This window comes from Primulina eburnea, chromosome 2 (assembly GCF_022965805.1).
Source record: "Primulina eburnea isolate SZY01 chromosome 2, ASM2296580v1, whole genome shotgun sequence".
NCBI classification, from domain to species: domain Eukaryota; kingdom Viridiplantae; phylum Streptophyta; class Magnoliopsida; order Lamiales; family Gesneriaceae; genus Primulina; species Primulina eburnea.
In genome coordinates this window covers 41,836,881-41,858,130 of record NC_133102.1, presented here as the reverse complement: position 1 = coordinate 41,858,130, position 21,250 = coordinate 41,836,881, and the positions used below count along the sequence as shown (strand labels likewise).

Sequence of the window (21,250 nt, the reverse complement as noted above, 5' to 3'; positions counted from 1 at the left end):
CCCAGTATTCAAACTTCACATTTTATTCGTTGGATTTGACAATAAAAGATATACAAATTGTATATATAAGAGAATTATACATAAAAAAATAATTTTTTTTAATTAAAATAGTAAACCTCGCCTTCTGAATTTAAATAAAATGATCGACTAAATTTTTGAAAATAATCCAAGCATAAAATATTTTCACAGCATAAAAAAATATCTTTCATCACTACTGTAAAAGCGTTATCAAAAACGAGCATTTGGAATTTGGAAATACTTATTTGCCAACAAAATTTTGAATAAATAAAAATTAGAGTAAAAAGTTCAACGTACATAAAATCTTTTCATAACAATAGCGGTCATTGGGTTTGCACTGCACACAGTCCGAGCAAGCTCACACTGGTCAGTATCTCAATCGCAAGGAATGACAACCAACATGTATAATTTTTCAGCACTCCACAACAAAAACTAAGAGCCTAACTCCATATTCTCCCAATCAAAAAGAAAACACGCAATAACGGATAAGATAATTCCGACAACTACAACAAAAAACTTGTATTAAGCAACACGAAAAAAGAATCGGGGATTGTTTCACTTTGTCCTGTCTGCACGGGCAATGAACGGTCTGGATCACTCACCCTGTAAAAAAAAATTTGACTCGGAAAAATTCGAGCAGTTAGATCGATCTTTGCAGTCACTGTCCGCAGAAATAAGGTCGAGTTAACCAAGAATGGGAGAGGCAATTTATAGATTTGGTGGGAATCGGGCCGGGGACGAATCTAGAGCAATAATGTGGATACACGTGGCACTTTCAAACGAGTTCGACCAATAGGATTTCAGCATTCCCGTCTTGTCGTGTTACTATGTAAAACAAATAGGTTGTTTTTATTTTTATTTTATTTTTTCCATTTTTCGGAAATTAGATATCATACAAGTAAATGAAAATGGGTGGGAATATTTCTTTTTGGTAAAAACAAAAAAATGGGACCGTCTGTTTCTATTTTCTTGACTAAATTTTTTTTTGTTTTACCACAAAATATTTTGGGCAAAAACTTGTGTGAGACAGTTTCACAGGTCGTGTTCGTGAGACGGATCTCTTATTTAGACTATCTATGAAAAAATATTACTTTTTATACTAAGACATAGTTTGGTACACATGATAGGATAAACATGCGATATATAATATAAGGATAAGTTAAGGATAAATAAGATGTAAGATATCATATTTAATGTTTGGTATGATTTTAATAACAGTGATTAAATTTATATATTAGATTGTAATGACAAAATTAACTTTATCATAATAAATTTTATAATTTCAAAGTTGTTGCTTGACTTCATATTTTTTATTTGTTCATGCGTCGATAGTGCTTGCATTATTTATTTATTTTTACCTAATTTATATATTATGATAATTGAGCCTTTGATTTTGTGAATCAAGTCAAATATCAATTTTTAAGGTTAATCGGGTGATACTAATAATTTTATTGAGATTTATAAAAATCAATTTATATAATTATCATTTTTATATAATATAAAAAAATAAATAAAAATATTTATTTGATTTTAATTTCTACCTACTAGCATAGATTTATAAAAACCATTTATAAATTGAGTGTAATTATGTCATTTGTAGTATATTTTATCCTTAAATTAAAACTATCACACCTAATAGAAGTGATGTTTTATCCTTCAAAAAATTATTTATCATCATGGGCTTTTTAAAAATGTACCAAACATAAGATAAGGAGGATTATTTATCTATCCCTATGTACCGCCTAAGAGTATCTTTTTTATTGTGAATATGGGTATGGTTGATCCGTCTCACAGATTAAGATCCGTGATATGGTCTTACATGAGACTCACTGAATATTTTGTTTTTTTTCCTTATTTTATTTATTTTGCGTCCATTATTATTATTTATAAATATTATATTTTGGTACCAATTTTACCCTCAAATACTTTTTTTAAAATGTAAATGTGATTTTTTAAATATATTGCATAAATATCTCGATTGTTCATTTAACTTTTATATACTTTTATATTAATATAAAATTTAAATTATGAAATGTATTTAATATAAGTTTTATTTTATTAAATAATAACATATATAAAAAAAATAACATATATCATATTAATAGAAGAAAACTGAAATCGTATTGAACCGTAACCAAAACCATAAATTAACTTTAAATTTTAGGATGAATACACAACTTAACATATGTAATTGAATTACTTGATTTACATAAATTAATTAAACCACAATTTTTATCAAATTAAATATATATAATATTTATAATTTAATATTGAATAATTAACTTTAATTATTTTGATCACCACACAAATTATTTCTATATTTTTTTCCTCACCATAAATTTGAGTTCAAACAATCAATCAATCAATCAAAATATTGCAGAAGGTGATGTATTTAATTATCAGATGATTATCAATGACAACCATTGATGGAAAGGAACACCAGTGAAGAAAAAACTAACAATGCATTTCTTACTGAAAAAAAAAAGTGTAGAATAAGAAGAGCCAAATAAAAAAATGAAATCATATTCTTATGCTAAAAGTGGGGAATGTATGAAGTTGAAGGATAACGAACGCAAAATCTGCTAGTACATGAATTATATACTCCTTTTTGTTGATCGTCTTGTATGTTTTTTTGTATCACTTATTTGAGATATGATTTACACATACGAAGTCCTAATGGCTTGTGATTGTTGGTTAGTTAATAATGGGAAGAAAAGTGTGTGAAAGTAAAATACTTATACCAACATGTAAATTGAGTTGCTTGCAAATTTTGAGAATGAATCTACTTGAAATGTATGATGCTGGAAACAACACAGCACTCGCACACATTCATGTTCAATGCATAAATATAATGTATAAACTTCAAGGGGTGTCCGATAATTTATGTTGCACTTTGATTGATGAGAAGTATGTCAGAGATTCGTTGAGGCGTGAAAGTCATGAAATCACAATTGAAATAATTTTTGTTGTTTTTATTTTGTTTTGTAATTTATTTTGCTCAGTGCGATCAAAAAGTTAGTATGAAGAGGTTGACAAGTGTCAATTTTGCATGTTTTATTATGTTGTTAATAATCCATAATTGCATGAGTTTGGGGTATCAAGTCTGTATTTTATTCTTTTTTATCTATTATTTATGAATAGTGTTTGTCTCTCTCTGTTTCGGGTTGATTTGTAGGTGGATGTGATTGAAAACTTTGAGAGTTGTTATTTGCGTCACAAATAAATATTATAGGCTTCGAGGAGTATCCAGTGAACCATCTGAAGCGATATTTGAATAGAGTAAATTTGGTCGATGACTTATAATCTATCTAGTATCAATGTCATATATTTGGAACGATATATCTAGTTTGATACACAATTGTAACAAATTCATCATTCAACTCAAAAAAGTAAAAAAAAAAAAAAAAAAAAAAAAAAAAAAAAAAGAATAAGAGCAAAATTTTCACTATCACTTGGATGAAGTAACATAAACGGAGTGAGTTCAGGTCTTTCAAAATTTTAGTAGGTATCCTAGCGAACCTTGTCATCCATAATAAGAATATGTCTCATGTGAGACGGTCTCACGAATCTTTATATGTGAGACGAGTCAACCCTACCGATATTAACAATAAAAAGTAATACTCAGCTTAAAAAATAATATTTTTTGATGAATGATCCAAATAAGAGATCGTCTCATAAAATACGATCCGTGAGATTGTCTCACACAAATTTTTGTCTCATAATAATTACATAATTAGAAAAATAACTTTTATAATATGTTTTTTTTAAAAAAAAATAACCCCGTGTATTTGAATTTTCCCGAAATTTCTAACATTTTGTGAGACTAATAGTCAATGATTTTGTACCATCTGTAAATGCTGCCAACTGTTGAGTTCGCAGAGCATGCAGGGTGTGCTTAAAAGAGGTGTACAGCCACACACAGTTTCAGACACTCACACCCAACGCGCTTCGAGACGTCTTTTCTCTGTTCCCAGCCTAAAGATTATTAATCCAAGAACATTCGCAAGAAATTATTACAATATCTCAAATTTGGTCCCATATGTAAATTATGGTTCGGTTAGTGGGAAAAAATTATTCAAATCTTGAAATGGGTCCATGTCCATCTCTCCTCTGCTTCCTCATACTGTCTCTATTCTTCAATTTCGTCTCTTCCACCGATAACACAAACCTGGTATTCAAAGGCTGCGCGGACCAGAAATTCCAAGATTTTAATGGGGTTTACAGGCAAACGCTGGAGAATCTGTTTGACACTTTGAAATCCCAATCCTCAGCTACAAAGTTCTACAAAACCAGTTCCGGTGATGGCCTATCAGCCATTAATGGCGCCTTTCAATGCAGAGGTGACCTCTCAAATGGAGACTGCAACAGCTGTGTTGCAAAAGCCCCTGATTTGGCTGAAAAGCTTTGTGGTCAAGCTATTGCTGCGAGAGTCCAGATGAATGGGTGTTATTTAAGGTATGAAATTTCTGGGTTCAGACAAGTGAGTGAGACTGAGTTGTTGTACAAGATTTGTGGGTCGAACCGGGCCAGCGGATCCGGTTTCGGGGATAGATTGGACATAGCTTTAGGGGAAATAGTGAAGGGTTTGACGAGTGGGAACAGTACTGGGTTTTATGCTGGCCAGTATCAGTCTGTGTATGTTCTGGGTCAATGTGAAGGCGATTTAAACAGCGGAGACTGTGTGAGCTGTGTGAAAAGTGCCGTGGATAGAGCTAAATCCGACTGTGGCAGCTCAATTTCAGCTCAAATATATCTTCAAGAATGCTATATTAGCTATACTTATTATCCAAATGGGGTGAACAGTGGCCAATCATCACTTACATCATCAGGTTATAAAATATATTTGTAAAGTTTTCACCATACTTCATCTCTGGTCTTCGCTATACATTTCTTGGTTTCAAATTCAAGTCAAGATTTAATCTTAGGGATAGTACTAGATGTCATAAGGGATGGTCAGATGTCTCTTTCTATAGTTTTCGAACATTGCATGCGTCGGTCGCATTTTGACTGGCGTTTTATATGCAATTTGGTGGCCAAAGCGAGAGAATCTTGGTTTTCTGAAATACAAATTGGCATATACAAAAGTGAAGTGTTGAGAAAACGTAATAGAAAAAGTTGAGTTCAGACGAAGTTATAAGAAATAGGAATGGGATGTTAGAAGAGAAGATGAAAAATATGGTATTTATGAATCTAATCTAATATGTGAAGTAGAGGAAAAGGGTGGTCATCTAAAAAAAAAAGGTCAAGGTAGACGGCTTAACATTAATTTCTTAATAATGTAGGCTTATAAATATATGTTGGGGTCCACCAAACCCCCGGGCCGGGTTAAAGAAACGGGTGGGTTGTGATAAAATAAGGTCACTCTCACTCGTGATATCGTGGGTTTCTATTTTGGTGATGACAACATAATTTGGTTGGAACTTGGATGTAGGGACAGGAAGGAATACACAGAAGACAGTTGCTATTGTGCTTGGAGGACTTGTGGGTGTGGGGCTGGTAATGGCTTGTTTGTTGTTTGCAAAATCTGCTTTCAAGAAAAAGACTCATACATACAAGTATGGTGGATAGAGGTTAGTGTTATTGTTGCAACTTGAGCTTATTTTCTTGGATTTCACACCTTTTTTACGGTCATCTTATGTAACTTGATCAAGTTTATAGTAGTTCACCCACATAGACACACACAAGCCAACATTTTGACATCAGACACTAGAGAATCAATGAGAAAGAGTATCTCGAAAAATGTTGATGGAACACTATTGATCCCAAAAGAGATTGTTGGAGAAACAGGGCTAACTTTTTTTTACGTATAATGTACTCATTTTTGGCAGGAAACGTCGGTAATGTTCTTGATGAGAAGGCAGAAACACGAGAAATTACGAGATGGGATTTTAGAAAATTCAGGGTAAAAAATGGATTCCATTTCATTGGGTGCTTGTAAAGAGGGAAGATTTGCTTTTTCACTTTGTGATATAGCTTCAGAGTATATCTTCCTCTCCAAGTTTTGTTCTTGATTCTTCTTTTTTAACCTTTATATATATCTCCTTTTCGGGTTAAAAGTTAATTGAGAAGTGGCTATTTCAAAGAATGATAGTGAAATTAGTGTTAAATTACTCATTTGTGCTAGTGACTTGAGTGTATATCCACGATCTAACAATTGATAGATGAATGAATTATGATCGTGCACTTGCTTTATATCAAAGTCGACTGAGTTCGCTTTTACACCATGAAAAGCAAGTAATGGCTGTCTCTTTATGTACGTAGTTACAAAACCCAGAAAGTAAATCCTAGCTTTTCCATGGTTATGGGGTCCAATAAGTTGATTGATCAATTGGTTGTGACCTTTTAGCTTTGTTATTTTCCGGGCAGTGATGATCAATCTGTCATTACTATACAAAAACTCATTCGTAATCGAATCGATAGCTTCAATGTTACTTTTGAAACATTTTCTCTCTACCAATGTTATAGTCGGGCACCAGTTTAATACTCGTGTTTTAACTGTGTGCTGAGATGTTACGCGAGCCTTTTTAGCAGTTTAGGTTAAACATTTTCGTAAAATGAAGATGAATACTAGCTGTAGGACATCAATGTGCAGGAGCGCTCGGGATGCGACGACGGTTCATATATTGTGCCTTTGTAAAGTTTCATTCCACATTGCAACACTGAAAGTTAAAATGTCTTTGGTTGGGTAAAACTGAATTCAGAAAGATTTATGATATTGAATACTATGTACTCGGATGAATACAAACTGAACATTTTGCGTAAATTTTTTTTAGATTTTAACAATCCAAAATCGAGCTCAATTTTTCGGTTGGGACTTGGGCCTAACAGGGAGTTCGAATAAAATTCTAACCAAATTATATTTTTTTGATTTTACAAAATTGAAATTAAACTATCAATTATTTATAACCAAACTAAATTAAATTTCAGTCCAGTTTTGTTTGGATGATTGATTTCAAGTTTATCGAGTTTAATAGTGAATTAGTGCATAAGATATTAGTCTAAAAAAGTACCAATTGAGATCCGATAAAAGTTGATTGGATATTTTATTTGATCGTTTATTAAAATAAGACAAAAACTTGTGTGAGACGGTCTCACGGTCATATTTTGTGAGATAGATCTCTTATTTGGATCATCCATAAAAATATATTACTTTTTATTGTGAATATTGTTAGGGTTGACCCGTCTGACAGACAAGAGACATACTTTTAAAATAATTATTAGTAAAATAAAAATAAAAATAATTCTGATGCAAGTTAAGAAATTTAGTAAATCATAAAAGCCATAGATTTTTAGGGTTGTGATCATGTTTACTTAAACTAAAATTTGTAATAAATAATTTTTTTAACGTAATTGAACGGTTTACAAAACTAACTGATAATAGGATACAAACTAAAAATAAAATAAAATATTTTCTTTTGTTTTTAGTTAGGGGAGAAGATTGTTACGACAGTGTCTCAAACTTAAGGTCTTGTATCAAATTTGAGACTTTGATGTCAAATAAGCTACAAATCATTGGCTAATAAAATATTTTTATATTCAATAAAAATCGCAATAAATTGTAGAAGAATATTTTGTATTGATATAATTGGTTTGGATCGATTTGCTTTGATTGATTTTATCGAAAAATTAATACAAATCAATTTTTTTCGATTTGGTTACTTTTAAAACTAATCCAAAACTTTAAATTTAGACAAACTCCCTACCCTACAACAAACAATAGGTATGGTTCACATCTATTATGATTTAAACCGGTAAAGTTCGAAAATTTCAGAAAAATTATATTAACATAATCATTTTTAATGTGAAAATTAATCAATGAACTTAATGGTCATCATTACTTTGTGTAAAATACTCATTGTGTACATGTCACCTCATTAATTGACGAAAGCAAATTTTGTAAATATAGATTTCAGGTATTATTGAAGCATAGCAAAAATTCATCCAGATTATCTCATGATTTAATTTTGTGATATTGATATCTAACAAGACTCTTTCCATTAAATATAAATTCGTGAGACTATCTGACATGAGATTCGCAAAGAATTTGAAGCAACCAAAAGTTCTAAACTTATCATAATATGGTTTATAAGTTTTGTTTTTTGTTGAAAATAAGAGTTGTAATTATTGAAAATTAGTGTATGCTGATTTATGTAATAATGTATTTATTTTTGGATTATTGTCAAAGAAATTCTGTAAATAGGTGTCCCAATTTGTAAAAAAAACCATAATTGATTGAAGAAAATTTTATAAAAGTGTGTAGTTTAATATATTTTGTTTGAGATTTTTACTTTTTACCGTAAATTTTTACTTTTAACACGTTATCAGCACGATACTCGAAGGTTCGGTTTTATATAATTTTCCAGGCTCCATAACACAAGAAAAAGACAACAATATCCAAAAGTAATAATATTTATTTTAATGTTTATTTATTTTTTTATGTATATATTTAATATATAATATCATGTTATTATATATAAAGAGTCTATGACACATCATTATAATAACGTGATGTGAACTGTTTATATATTTTTATTGTGCTATATATTAACTATATATATTTGTATAATGTCGCAATATCATATAAAAAGAGTCTCCGACACCTCATTAATCATGTGATGTGATATACATAATTATTTAAACATGATTAACATTATATATATCATATTATTACCAGAAAAGTTACATATACATACATTTATTTTTTAAGATTTTATAACGGTCATAGACGACTAATTTTTACCCTATAAATATGATTTTATAAACATATTCTATAATTCCAAACTTACACTTCTCCCCTAAAAATTTTAATCAAAATTTTCGAAGAAGAAAACGATGGTTCTTTCAAGGTTATTTTATATAATTATTTTGGTTATTATACTCACTAGTCTTGTATTTATCGAAAAATATTCGCATCGTGTTTTTTTCTTTATTTTTAAGAATGCTTATACTAATAATTTATCATTTACTTTTATTGTCATTTTAATAGTTTAGAACTTAAATAATAAAATGCACTGCTATTTTTCTAGTACCACAATGTCAAATTTGGCAAAGCTCGAATTTGTTGCGCTCGATATTACGGGAAAATATTATATGTCATGGACTCTCGATGTAGAAATGCATCTTGAGTCATTAGGTCTAAGTTAGACTATTAAAAAAAATGACATATCATCATCACAAGAAAAAACAAAAGCTATAATATTTTTTGCGTCAACATCTTGATGAACGATTAAAATGTGAATATCTCATTGAAAAATATCACACGAATTTATGGAAAGGATTGAAAAAAAGATTTGAACATATAAGGATGTTATAGTTCCGACCTCCTGTGATGAATGAAATATGTTAATATTATAAGATTTTAAGAAAGTCAGTGATTACAATTCAAAGATGTATCGAATAATCTCGCAATTAAAATTTTGTGGACATGAGGTTACAGAATCGGAAATGCTTGAGAAAATATTTTCCACTTTTCACGTATCAAATATAACTTTACAGCAACAATCGAGTGCATGTATTTACAAGATATTATGAACTTATCGCATGTCTTCTTGTGGCAGAAAAAAACAACGAGCTGCTAATGAGAAATCATCCATCCAAACCCACTGGATCAACAATATTTCCAGAAGTAAATGTTGTAAGTAAAAATGAATTTAAACCTGAAAACCAAAATCAAAGTCAAAGACAAGATTTTGGGCAAGGTCGAAATCGAGGTCGTGGACGTGAAAGTGGTTCTAGTCGTGGTCGAGGTCGTGGTTGCGGCCGTGGTTTGAAAACAGTCGAGATAGTTACTTCTATAACTCATCTCAAAGGGGCGTCACGAACCACCCACTGAAAAGACATCATTAGAACACGAGTATTAATGAAAATCAATCAAAATGATTTGAAAGTTCTTGTTTTAGATGCAGCACTTCACGACATTTATCTCGTATTTGTCGAACCCCCGAGCACTTTTATAAGCTCTATAAAGAATCGATAAAGAGAAAAGAAGAAGAGACCAATTTCACTGAACACAGTGACCGCTTGAGTGATATCACATAATATAGAATGATACTCCGGCAGATATACATGCTGATGAAAATGTTCTGTTAAAATCACAAACTGATGAGAATCGCGAAATCTTTATCGATTATATTAATACTGGAAAAATATGGAAACAAAAAGATATAAAAGAAATTGATGAGATATTTTCTTACAATGTGGCATTTGACATTGTAAATGACAATGAACCAAAATCTTTTGGTGAATTTAAAAATCGACAGCATTAGATAAAATAGAAAGATGTCATTCAAGCTGAATTGGATTCACTGAATAAACTTACGTTTTTGGGCATATAGTCCTTGCACCTGAAGGTGTAAAACCTGTTGGGTACAAATGAATATTTATTCGAAAGTGAAATGAGAAAAAATGAAATAGTAATATATAAAGCTCGACTTGTTGCACAATGTTTGTCTCAAAAGCATGTAATTGATTATGAAGAAACGTATTCTCCTGTTATAAATGTAATTAAGACGGTATCTGAAAATTTATAAATGCGTTTTTTGGATATTGTCACAACTTACTTATACGGATCACTCGATAGTAATATATATGAAAATCCCCGAAGGATTTAAGATGTCTCGAGCACAAAGTTCAAAACCCAGAGAATGTTATTCTATGAAATTGCAAATATCATTATATGGGTTAAAACAATCCGGTCGAATGTTATATAATCGGCTCAGTGAACACTTAATGAAAAAGAGATATGTAAACAATTCAATATGCCATTGCGTTTTCATTAAGAAAACAACATCCGGATGAGTAATTATTGTTGTATATGTTGATGATTTAAACATCATTAGAACAACTAAGAAAATCCAAGAAGTTGTGTCGTATTTGAACGAAGAATTTGAAATGAAGGACCTTGGAAAAACAAAATATTGTTTGGGTTTGCAAATTGAACAAAAAGAATGTTGAATATTTGTTCACTAGTCAATATTATACAGAAAATGTTCTTCAATGTTTTAATATGAATAAATCAATCCTTTTAAGTATTTCAATGGTTGTTAGATCATTAAACATAAAAAATTATCAATTTAGTCCATGTGAAGATGATGAAGTTATTCTTGGTCCAGAAGTACCATATTTAATTGTGTATATTGCAAATTGTACAAGACTTGATATATCTTTTGCTGGAAATTTATTGGCAAGATTTAGCTCATATCCAACAAAGATACACTGGAACATAATTAAACATATATTCCGTTATCTACGAGGAATGACAGATTCGTGACTTTTGTATTTAAAATATACCAATCAAAGTATAATTGGTTATGATTATGCTGGGTACTTATCTTATCCACATAAGGCATGTTCCCAAACCGGATATGTATTTACCCGTGGATGCACTGTAATTTTTTGGCGTTCACAGAAACAAATACTCGTAACAATTTCATCAAATCGCACCGAGATTATTACACTACATGAATCAAGTCGTGAATTTGTGTGGCTAAAATCAATGAATGAACATATCCAAATCTCATGCGGATTATCATTCGACAATAAGCCTTTGTGACACTATATGAAGATAATGATGCATTTGTTACTCAAATGAAAGAAGGATACATAAAAAGCTTTCTGATAAGTTCTTCACATTCACCCAAGAGCTTGAAAAGAACAAAGAGATTGATATTCGTCAAATTTAGTCAAGTGAAAACTCATCAGATATCTTCAAAAAACATTTCATATGACAATATTCAGAAAAACATATATATAATATTGAGATGCACAATCTACGAAATTTGTGAAGAATTATTCGTGTTAACATGAGGGAGAGTTTACGTGACTGCATTATTTTTCCCTTATTATGGTTTTTATCACAATGAGTTTTTCTAGTAAGGTTTTTAACAATATAATATAAAAACACGCAATTGAGACAATCATTGTATCATCATCACAAGAGGGACTGTTGAAAATAAGAGATTGAATGTTGAAAATAAGAGTTATAAATATGGAAAATTAGTGTGAATGATATATGTAATGTTATATTTATTTTTGGATTATCTTCAAATAAATTCTATAAATATATCTCTCAATTTGTGAATAAAAGCACAATTGAGTATATACAATTTTATGAAAGTGTGTAATTTAATAAATTTTGTGAGTTTGAGATTTTTACTTTTTACTGTAAATTTTTTTATTAAAATATTTTTTTCCGTAAATTTTATTTTTAACAATTTTATTAATTTTTTTAGGAGGTTTCATTATTAACTTTTTAACGAGTTCATTCAAACGAGACAAAATCATGATCATATATTATAATCGTAAAAAAATAGACGGACCGGATTCACACGCGGCTATATCCAGACAACCCAACGAGAGGGGTATGTACTTCGCGCTAACGTTAGAATTCAATTAAAAACTTGTGCCCTAATTTTCCTTTCTATCCCCTTCCCCAATCTGCCTAGGCACCAAAATCATCCAAATTTCTTCAACCGTCTTCATTTTGATTTCCAGGTGTAGTAAACTTTCGCAACGTCTTACGGGTTATTTGTTTCAATGACTTATGGGTGGTTTTTTAGTTGTTGGTTGCTGTTAACATCGGATATGAATCACTAAATTCCATTCGATTTACTCTCCGTTTTCGTTGAGATTTCTGCCGGTTTCTGTGCCATGTTTTCTTTATTTATTGTTTGTGTGGCAGTCATGTGGTCTAGGGTTTTATGACGAAACACTAATTTTCTTATTTGTGATAGTTTGTTGCATTCGAAAGTCCTGTCAATAAGGTTGCCATGTTTACAGATACTGTTTTTTGACACAAAATGACTCCAAAGCCTATGTGTGTTTTTAGCTTCGCTTAGTAAACTCGGGCAGTGTTGGTTTTTCGTTGGATGCTGCAAAATGATATTTCCATAACTAGGGAAATACTTCTCTTTAGGGAAAAGGTAATGTGTCTTGTGTAGTTTTCAAACACCGCTTGGATTTATATGCCCTGTGTAACAATCGGATTCTGAATTTTGTGCATGTTTGCAAGTATTTTTCATAATCAAAGCCAGGCCCATGGTATAGTTTTATAAGTTAGATTTTTGACCTTTGGCAATTTAAAAGCAATGAACTGATCTTGCCTCCTTCCCCGTAACTACTTGTTCTTTAAGACGTATATATTGCACGTCAATGCAGAGTTAGAAGTAATGCCCAAAAGTAACTAATTTCTCCTTTCGAAATTGCTTGAATATGCCAGGCACACCACCATTCTTATCATGGAAGATAGCGAGTCTATGTTGGCACAAACAACCACTATTCCTGGTTATTCTTCGGTAGATCACGATAATGCAAAAAATGCAGCTCTGGTGACTGGTGCATCTGTAGTTCAGGCTAATGCTATTGAATCTGATACAGCAGGTTTGGTTGCTTCATCTAGCTTTACGATTGCAGGCGTTTCAGTGGCACATGGATCCAGCATAGATCTTGGAAATTCAAACCCTACATATGTGAATGCTTCCACGGATTCAACCCAGGTTTCTGGTAATGGTAATAATGTCAGCAAGGCAAGGGAAATAGCAACAGCTGTTACTGAAAATGGGAGTGATTCAGAAGTCTATGTAGCATCTGCCGCGCAACATTATCCCATGGATCGTTCTGGTATTTACTCTTGATGTACCAAATACATTTCCTGCCTAGGCATATATGTGTCAGTTTTAAACACTTAATTTACTCATGCCCTGGATTTTCATTTTAATACACATTTGAAAAATCATTCAATGTGGTTTTCCCAGTCTTTTTGGTACTTTTCGTCTTGGACATGTTTATAGTAACAAAAAAGGCATAGGTCTTAACCATAAAATGATGGCGATGCTGTATCCACATTTTATACAATGGCAACTTGAAATGGAGCTTTCTATTTAATATACGTGGAGAAAAAATTATTGATTGCTGCACCTTTCAATCTTAGGCGTTTGGGACTCAGTTTCAACATGGCGTTAGAGCTAGCGGATCACAGGTTGAAACTCTCGGTGCACAAAAAACCCAATATATTTCTAAATTGGTCCCTAGTGGCTTTTGTTGCCTAGTATATCCGACCACGAATTGGTCTCTAGGGGATTTTGTTGCCTAGTATCCGACCAATTTGCATGAATGTGTCTTGGATATGAATTTTATGCATATATTAGTCTCATTGTTCGAACATATGTGGCAATTGGTTGTAGTGCCTTCCAAGGACTCGAAGAGCGTGAGCTCTGGGGACAAGTTGTTTCGACAATATCTATTATGGCAACGTGCTTCTTTTGAATGAATAAATTGTTCATTTTATTGACCTCCATCAGAAAAGCTCAAACAAATAAGAAAAGCACTTGGTATCTTAATGCAGCGTTACTAGTACTTTCGTGTAAAATATAAATGACAATTGATAGTTGCTAATTGTTTCCTTTGACACTGGACAATGATTATGGATTACCTTATTATCCTAAGCATGCATCTAAAGAAGTATCCTTGTGCTTCAAACCTTCTCAATTGGTATAGCTGAAGGTGTATGGCTTAAGAGTGGATACCTTGAGGACCGTTGTCTACTAACACTATGCGATCATTTTATAACATAGATCATAGTAACGCAAATGAAAAAATTCAGGCATCACCGCATCAATCAAAACATAATCATGAGCTCACAGAAATGAAAATGTAGTTGGTCGTTGATAATTGTTTTCACATGATAATGGAAATGGGAAAGGGATATTAGTATTCATGCATATGAAACATCTGCTTTTACTATTTTACTATCTTTTGGTTAATTTTTCATACAAATCTACTATTTGTTTCCTCACAATGCTGTCCAAGAATAGAATTTATGTTGAAGATATCTGACACTTTCCCCATTATGAAGGGCTTATTCATTTGATTAAAATTTAATGGCAGAACGGAGTGAAGAAGAAGACAGATTATGGAGCATAGTGACTACTAATTCCATGGATTTTAATGCATGGACTTCTCTAGTTGAGGAAACAGAGAGAGTGTCTGAGGTATGCCTGATGGATCAAAGCTTTGTGGGTCCTTGTTTCTTTCTTTCTTTTTTCCCGATTTGTCAACATCTGTGCTTTGTGTGGGAGTGGGTATTATATTCTTATTGCGACCCTATTGGTTGAAAATGGTTTTCAATTCCCTACCAATTAGAGTTATAACATGATGTTCTCAAACTACTAAAGCATATTAATTGACTTTCATATCATTTCTTCTTTGTTATGTTGCTAATGATGTTCTAAACTTCTAATGATGCATTATTTTACTTTCATGGTCATTCATTGAAACTCATGTTTTTTGCAGGGTGACATAAATAAAATTCAAAAAGTTTATGATGCATTTTTAGCTGAATTTCCTTTATGTTACGGTTACTGGAAGAAATATGCTGATCATTTGGCACGCCTCAACTCAGTGGACAAAGTCACAGAGGTTTATGAGCGAGCTGTTCAAGGAGTTGCCTATTCTGTTGACATGTGGTTGCATTATTGTGTATTTACCATTTCCTCTTGTGGAGATCCTGATACCATCAGAAGGTCTTTTATTTATTTTATTCATTTTATTTCAGTTTGGTCATCCTTGAATGCTGTTGAAATGCTTTTATGGCTAACCCACTTCATTTGTCCGCGTCAGCATTTACCGAAGTATTTCGTGTTAAGGTTTGTAGGCAATGTACTCCTATTAAACGTCCCATGATTCTTGTTTTGGTGGCTTATTTATATATTTTGCAACTATAAAAATTGTTGCACACGCTAATTTTCCCAAGGCTATAATTATCGATATGTCTATGCTGTACGGAACTTTACCACTTCTGGAAATGGTACAACTCCTTTCGGGAAAGTAATGGCAAATTCTTTTGAGTAAAATTCTCTCAAAGTGCACTGTTTTTTGATTTTTTTTTTGGTTTGAATTAACACCATTCTCTTTTTTACTTTTGGGTAATAAGTTTGGATTACCTGTATCTGTATTAAATGATCCAATTTTCTTTTCCTCTTGTGGTGTTTCAGGCTATTTGACAGAGCATTAGAATATGTCGGAACTGATTACTTGTGCTTTCCACTTTGGGACAAATATATTGAGTATGAAATTTCACAACAAGATTGGGCTCGTGTTGCCAATATTTATACACGGGTTCTGGAAATACCAAATCAGCAAATGGATCGCTACCTCGAAGGGTAATTTTTTTACCTGTCCTATTCGTTATTATCGATAGGATATAACTGACATTATTCTTAAAGAGTGAAATCTCATGTTAATTTTCCTTGTGACAAATCAACATGTTCACGCTGATGTGTGCCTGCCTGATTTCTTGTCCACAACACTGGGATAGAAGTAGTGAGTTTCTTATTTGGTGTGGCTTGAGATGTTTTGTTTACCATCAGGTCCCTTGATCTAGTCTGTTTATTTGCTTTGATGGTTTCATGCCGACCCTTTATATGCACTGCTAGTAAGGAAGGTCCAGTTGTGAATATTATCTATGACCCTGTCGCTTAATATTGGATATTCCGTTGGTACTAGTGTTATATTATTGACTGACAGACCATGGACCGGATAATTTCTTTGCGTGTCTTTGGAAGTTTGAATTTGATTTGAGTATCACTCCATGACGGCACCCTGTAGGTATTTTGAGGTTTGCTGAGGTTTAAAATCGAGAGATAGCCAACTTACAATTGTTAATAAGATCATATTCTTAATCACGTTCCTTCATTTTGTCCCTTTCTTGTTCGTTTGTCTAAAGCATCTGGTTAGTGTGAAGCATGTGATTTCGTGTTGCATTGTATTCTGTGGTTATTTGTATTGGTATATATATGATTTCTTCGTCATTAGAGTTACAGATTGAATGAAATTCTCATGATTGGTGATTTTAACCGTTATGCCTGCTGTCCAGGTTTAAAGAATTGGTGGCAAGTCGACCTCTATTGGAGTTGCGAACAGCTGAGGAATCCACAGCAGCTTTTGGTCAAGTAAACGGAGAGGACCCTTCTAGTGCTATCGAACAGTCTTATAACCCTGTTAGTGCCAGCTTAAAAGATGCCGAGGAGTTGGAGAAGTATTTTGCCATTAGAGAAGAGATATATAAGAAAGCTAAAGAGTTCGATGCAAAGATCATTAATTTTGAAACTTCTATTAGGAGGCCTTATTTCCATGTGCGGCCCCTTAACACAGCAGAGCTTGAAAATTGGCACGCCTATCTTGATTTTATTGAAGTCGAAGATGACTTCAATAAGGTATCCGTGTTTGTGTTTGTATTGGACATTTTTTATTTAATCTTTGCATGTAGCTTTAGTTGTCCTTGTTATGCATTGACTTACAGTTAAGTAATATGTGCCGCCCCATATGCTTTATTGGCTAACCGTTGGAGAAGCATCATTTAAAACGGGGTATTGAACTTGGACTTAAGCATGGGACTTCCATTTGCTTTCTATAAGGCTAAGTACTTCAAACTCTCATTCGTGAGTCAAAATTCTGGGTTCATGATGTGTTGTCCAACTCAATATTTGTTTTAAAGTTCCAATGTTATGAATGCAGGTCTATTTATCTTCCTAACCATCTATCTGTCAGTCAAGGAGGGTCCCTCCTGTCATATTTGAGGGGCCTCCTATTCCACCAACGGAGTATTCCTTGTGCATTTCTCCTTTGTAATTTTTCTATTGTTTCTTAAAAATTCATCATTCGAATTTAAATACGGTAATATGTCACTCTAACGACCTGCCAGGTTTTCAAGCTTTATGAAAGATGTTTGATTGCATGTGCCTTATATCCTGAGTACTGGATAAGATACGTTTTATGCATGGAAGCTAGGGGCAACATGGAGCTTGCCGATAATGCACTTGCTCGTGCTACCCAAGTGTTTGTTAAGGTATGAATTCCTCTTTTACTTGGAACTATGCTCTCCAGCTATTTCTAATCAATCATGGTATATCCAACAGCTCAGCGACTGAAATCTTTATAACCTACATTTTTATGATTATATTTTGTATGAATTTGCCTCGTATGCTCTCCATTCCTTTCTTATATTATTCAGCCATACATATGTATTTTGTATGCGCCACCTTATTTTTCGAGGAATATAACTGACGATCAGAATGATTTTTGATCGATTTTTTTTAAATTCTTACGCTATTTATTACTTATTTAGGACTAAAATATATTAAGAAATTGGCATGTTTGAAATCGTAAAAAGGAAGAATGGAAATGCATCCTGTACAATTAGTGAATAAGATAGTTTTTTGCATTTTAAAACTTCCTAACAAGATACATCGACAAGTTTTCCGTCCGTTTTTGTGCTTGTGAATCTGAAGATGGTTATTAATCGATTTATATTTGCTTTGAATTTTGATGGGGATTAAATTTTAGGCAGGGGAATATAAATTTATTTGCTGTGCTTTATTATTGTATCTCTGAACAGAGGCAACCAGAGATCCACCTTTTTGAGGCTAGATTCAGGGAGTCTCATGGTGACATTTCTAGAGCCGAAGCTGCTTATCAGCTGGTGCACACTGGAATTTCGCCTGGACTTCTAGAAGCAATAATGAAGCATGCCAACATGGAACACCGACTTGTAAGATTGCTTGATTAAGCTATTTAAGATTTGGATATGGAGAGGATTGATTGAAATGTTCTTGTCATTTTTAATATTTCCAGGGAAATCTGGAAACAGCTTATTCTATATATGAGCAGGCCATTGCAATCGAGAAAGGAAAGGAAAATTCACATACTCTGCCTTTGTTGTTTGCTCAGTACTCACGTTTTCTATTCTTGGTATGTTTTATGTTTAAAAAAATTATTTTGCTGCTAACCTCTGTTACTGCTAGTTGAAGGAACCGATTTCTGGAAACGGTGAACGTAACTTGCTGCTTGACTAAGTGTTACTTGTTTATCTCCTGGAGGAAGCCTCACTAATTGCTAAAATGTTTTGTGATCTAATACAGATGAAGCATGTGCTATTTTTTGACCATGACATCTCACATATTTAAAATATAGGTTTCTGGCAATGTGGATAAGGCGAGGGAGATTCTCGAAAGAGGGGTGGAGAACGAGCAGTTATCAAAACCATATTTGGAGGTTTCCTCTCTCTTTCTATCTGCACCAATCTATCTTCCTCTCTCTTCTCTTTCAAAATGAAACAATAGAAACGGAAGAGCTGGAAAATGTAAAACATGTGTTTGTTGGTTTTTTATGGGCATTTTCTTTTTGAAGTTTATTTAATCCTGCAATTTCTATGATTTCAGGCAATGATCCACTTAGAATCAATTCAGCCTCTTCTGAAGCGGATCGATTACTTGGATTCTTTGGTTGAAAAATTCATAGTTCCGAATATCGGAAACCTAGTTGTTGCAAGTGTTGCAGAAAGAGAGGAGATATCAAGCATTTTTTTGGAGGTAGTTTATATCTTTTACATTTACTTGCCTACAAGTGCTTAGAGCTTACGGCAGAACCTGTCATGTTGACACCTTTGTCTACACTGTTTCTAAATTATTTCTATGGTGGTTGTCTTGGCCTTTGTTTAAGTATTTTTGCTCTTATACGTTGGTCAATGCAAGAGCTTAGTGATAGATTTGCTGTTAAGTGTTCCAAGATATCTCTTTTCACCCGTGCTTCAACTTATGAGTGTTATGCAGTATGTCGTGTGAACCTCTAGCTTTTGAGTTTTACATGGACTTCTCATGTATATGAGTTTTACATGGACTTCTCATGTATATATTTTTATTTTGAAAATATTGATGCGGTTTATTTCTATGGAGTTTTGTTCTCATTAATTTGGCGGACGAGTGGTTAGACTTTTAATGGGACCACTTTGTTTTTTTAGTTCTTGGATCTTTTTGGAGATGCACTGTCTATAAAGAGGGCCAGTGATCGGCATGCTAAGCTGTTCTTACCTCACAAGAGCGCTACAGAGTCAAAGAAACGCCACTCAGAGGATTATTTAGTTTCAGACAAATCAAAATTTGCAAAAACAGTTACTTCACACTCTGTCCCTTCTGTAATGAGTGAATACCCCAGCGCACAAAATCAGTGGGGGGTTGGTTATGGTTTACAAGCTCAAACTTGGCCCCAAGCCTCACAAGCTCAAGCTCAACAGTGGACCCCTGGCTATGCGCAACAGGTACTTGCACTAATTTTATAGAGCTGGCTTTTAGTGCTACTTGACCATTTGATGAAAACAATTGGAGTTATTGTTATGCAGTTGAGATTGTTTTCATATCAAATCAATCTTATGATGTCTGCCTAAAGCGTGACAGATGGGAAATTAGATTATTGTTTGACTATGAAGTTTATGTCTTGAAATGTAAGTTCGAACAAGAACATTAATATCTGTTGTGTGGTTTGAGGAAAACAGGCAATTCTTCCACATTCCAGGATTTAAAACTGATTACTCAGTACAATCTCACTCACCAATATTATTTTCGTCATCACATTGGAGGAAAATCATATTGTGTATTTTGGTCTTTATAGGCTATGTATGGTAGTTATGGAACAAGCTATCCACACCCACAGATACCTATATCTGTGCCCCAAACTGCAGCCTATGGAACGTATCCTTCAACTTACCCTCAGGTAACTCAAAAGTTAAATATCTATCTAACCAACTTCTTTTCCACCATTCACGTTTTTCTCAAGTTGTCTGGCTAAATTTCACTTCTGGGCAACCCATAGGCCCCGAAACCAGTAACTCCCATGTTCTAGATGGCATTTGTCTATTTTGTTTGGATTCAGAGATTTTCCGACTCACAGAAGCAGCAGAAATACAAAACTCATGTTTATAGCTTTAGCCCGAGTAAAGTTTGCTTCCTGTCCTGTCAACAGAAAGTGTGATTATTAACTTTACTTGATTTCCATTTTCCCCCAACAGACATATGCACAGCCAGCAACAGCTGCAACTATGACTCCAGCGCAGCAGTCCGCAGCTGTTCCACCGGCCACATATTACAGCGGTTACTACTGAAGAAACAAAGTTCATCCCTGTTTCCAATCTTGAAGTCGACTGTCATTTTCAGGAAGGGTAGCTAGCGTGGCAACCCGTTTACATGTTGACTATCCCATTGTTCATCAGTATTTATTTCTTGTTGCGTCCCTTCGGTTACTTATATATTTAGGATTAGGAGTTAGGCCCAGGATAGCCCGACGGGGGAGATAGCTGGGGATTTCAATTTATATGCATCAGTTTCAGACTTTCCGGTTGAGTACATTGTGATGGAGTAGCTTTTGTAAGAAAAATGTTTTTTTTAATGAAAAAGAAATGTTTTTA

The 21,250-nt window shown here is 33.2% G+C and overlaps 2 protein-coding genes across 5 annotated transcripts; both read left to right on the top strand.

Annotated features, from left to right (window-relative positions):
* Window positions 1-3,886: 3,886 nt before the first annotated feature.
* Window positions 3,887-6,594, top strand: LOC140823273 (plasmodesmata-located protein 2-like). Of its 2 annotated transcripts, none has more exons than XM_073184529.1 (3): window positions 3,887-4,847; window positions 5,456-5,588; window positions 5,847-6,594. In XM_073184529.1, the coding sequence occupies exons 1-2, from the start codon at window positions 4,067-4,069 to the stop codon at window positions 5,584-5,586; spliced, it is 912 nt and encodes a 303-aa protein (XP_073040630.1). In that variant the 5' UTR covers window positions 3,887-4,066; the 3' UTR covers window positions 5,587-5,588; window positions 5,847-6,594. The 2 variants fall into 2 exon arrangements, with proteins under 2 accessions (XP_073040630.1, XP_073040629.1); XM_073184528.1 differs by having other exon boundaries at window positions 3,897-4,847; window positions 5,450-5,588; window positions 5,847-6,586.
* A 5,759-nt stretch (window positions 6,595-12,353) lies between these two features.
* On the top strand, window positions 12,354-21,250 carry LOC140823272 (pre-mRNA-processing factor 39-1-like). 3 transcript variants are annotated; one of them, XM_073184526.1, is made up of 15 exons: window positions 12,354-12,510; window positions 13,235-13,350; window positions 13,429-13,635; window positions 14,902-15,005; window positions 15,307-15,536; window positions 16,008-16,175; window positions 16,889-17,228; window positions 17,717-17,860; window positions 18,410-18,562; window positions 18,646-18,762; window positions 18,985-19,065; window positions 19,233-19,382; window positions 19,811-20,107; window positions 20,458-20,559; window positions 20,855-21,250. In XM_073184526.1, exons 2-15 carry the CDS (start codon window positions 13,254-13,256, stop codon window positions 20,945-20,947), a joined length of 2,283 nt encoding a protein of 760 aa, XP_073040627.1. In that variant the 5' UTR covers window positions 12,354-12,510; window positions 13,235-13,253; the 3' UTR covers window positions 20,948-21,250. The 3 variants fall into 3 exon arrangements, with proteins under 3 accessions (XP_073040627.1, XP_073040626.1, XP_073040628.1); XM_073184525.1 differs by having other exon boundaries at window positions 13,235-13,635; XM_073184527.1 differs by lacking the exon at window positions 12,354-12,510 and having other exon boundaries at window positions 13,235-13,343.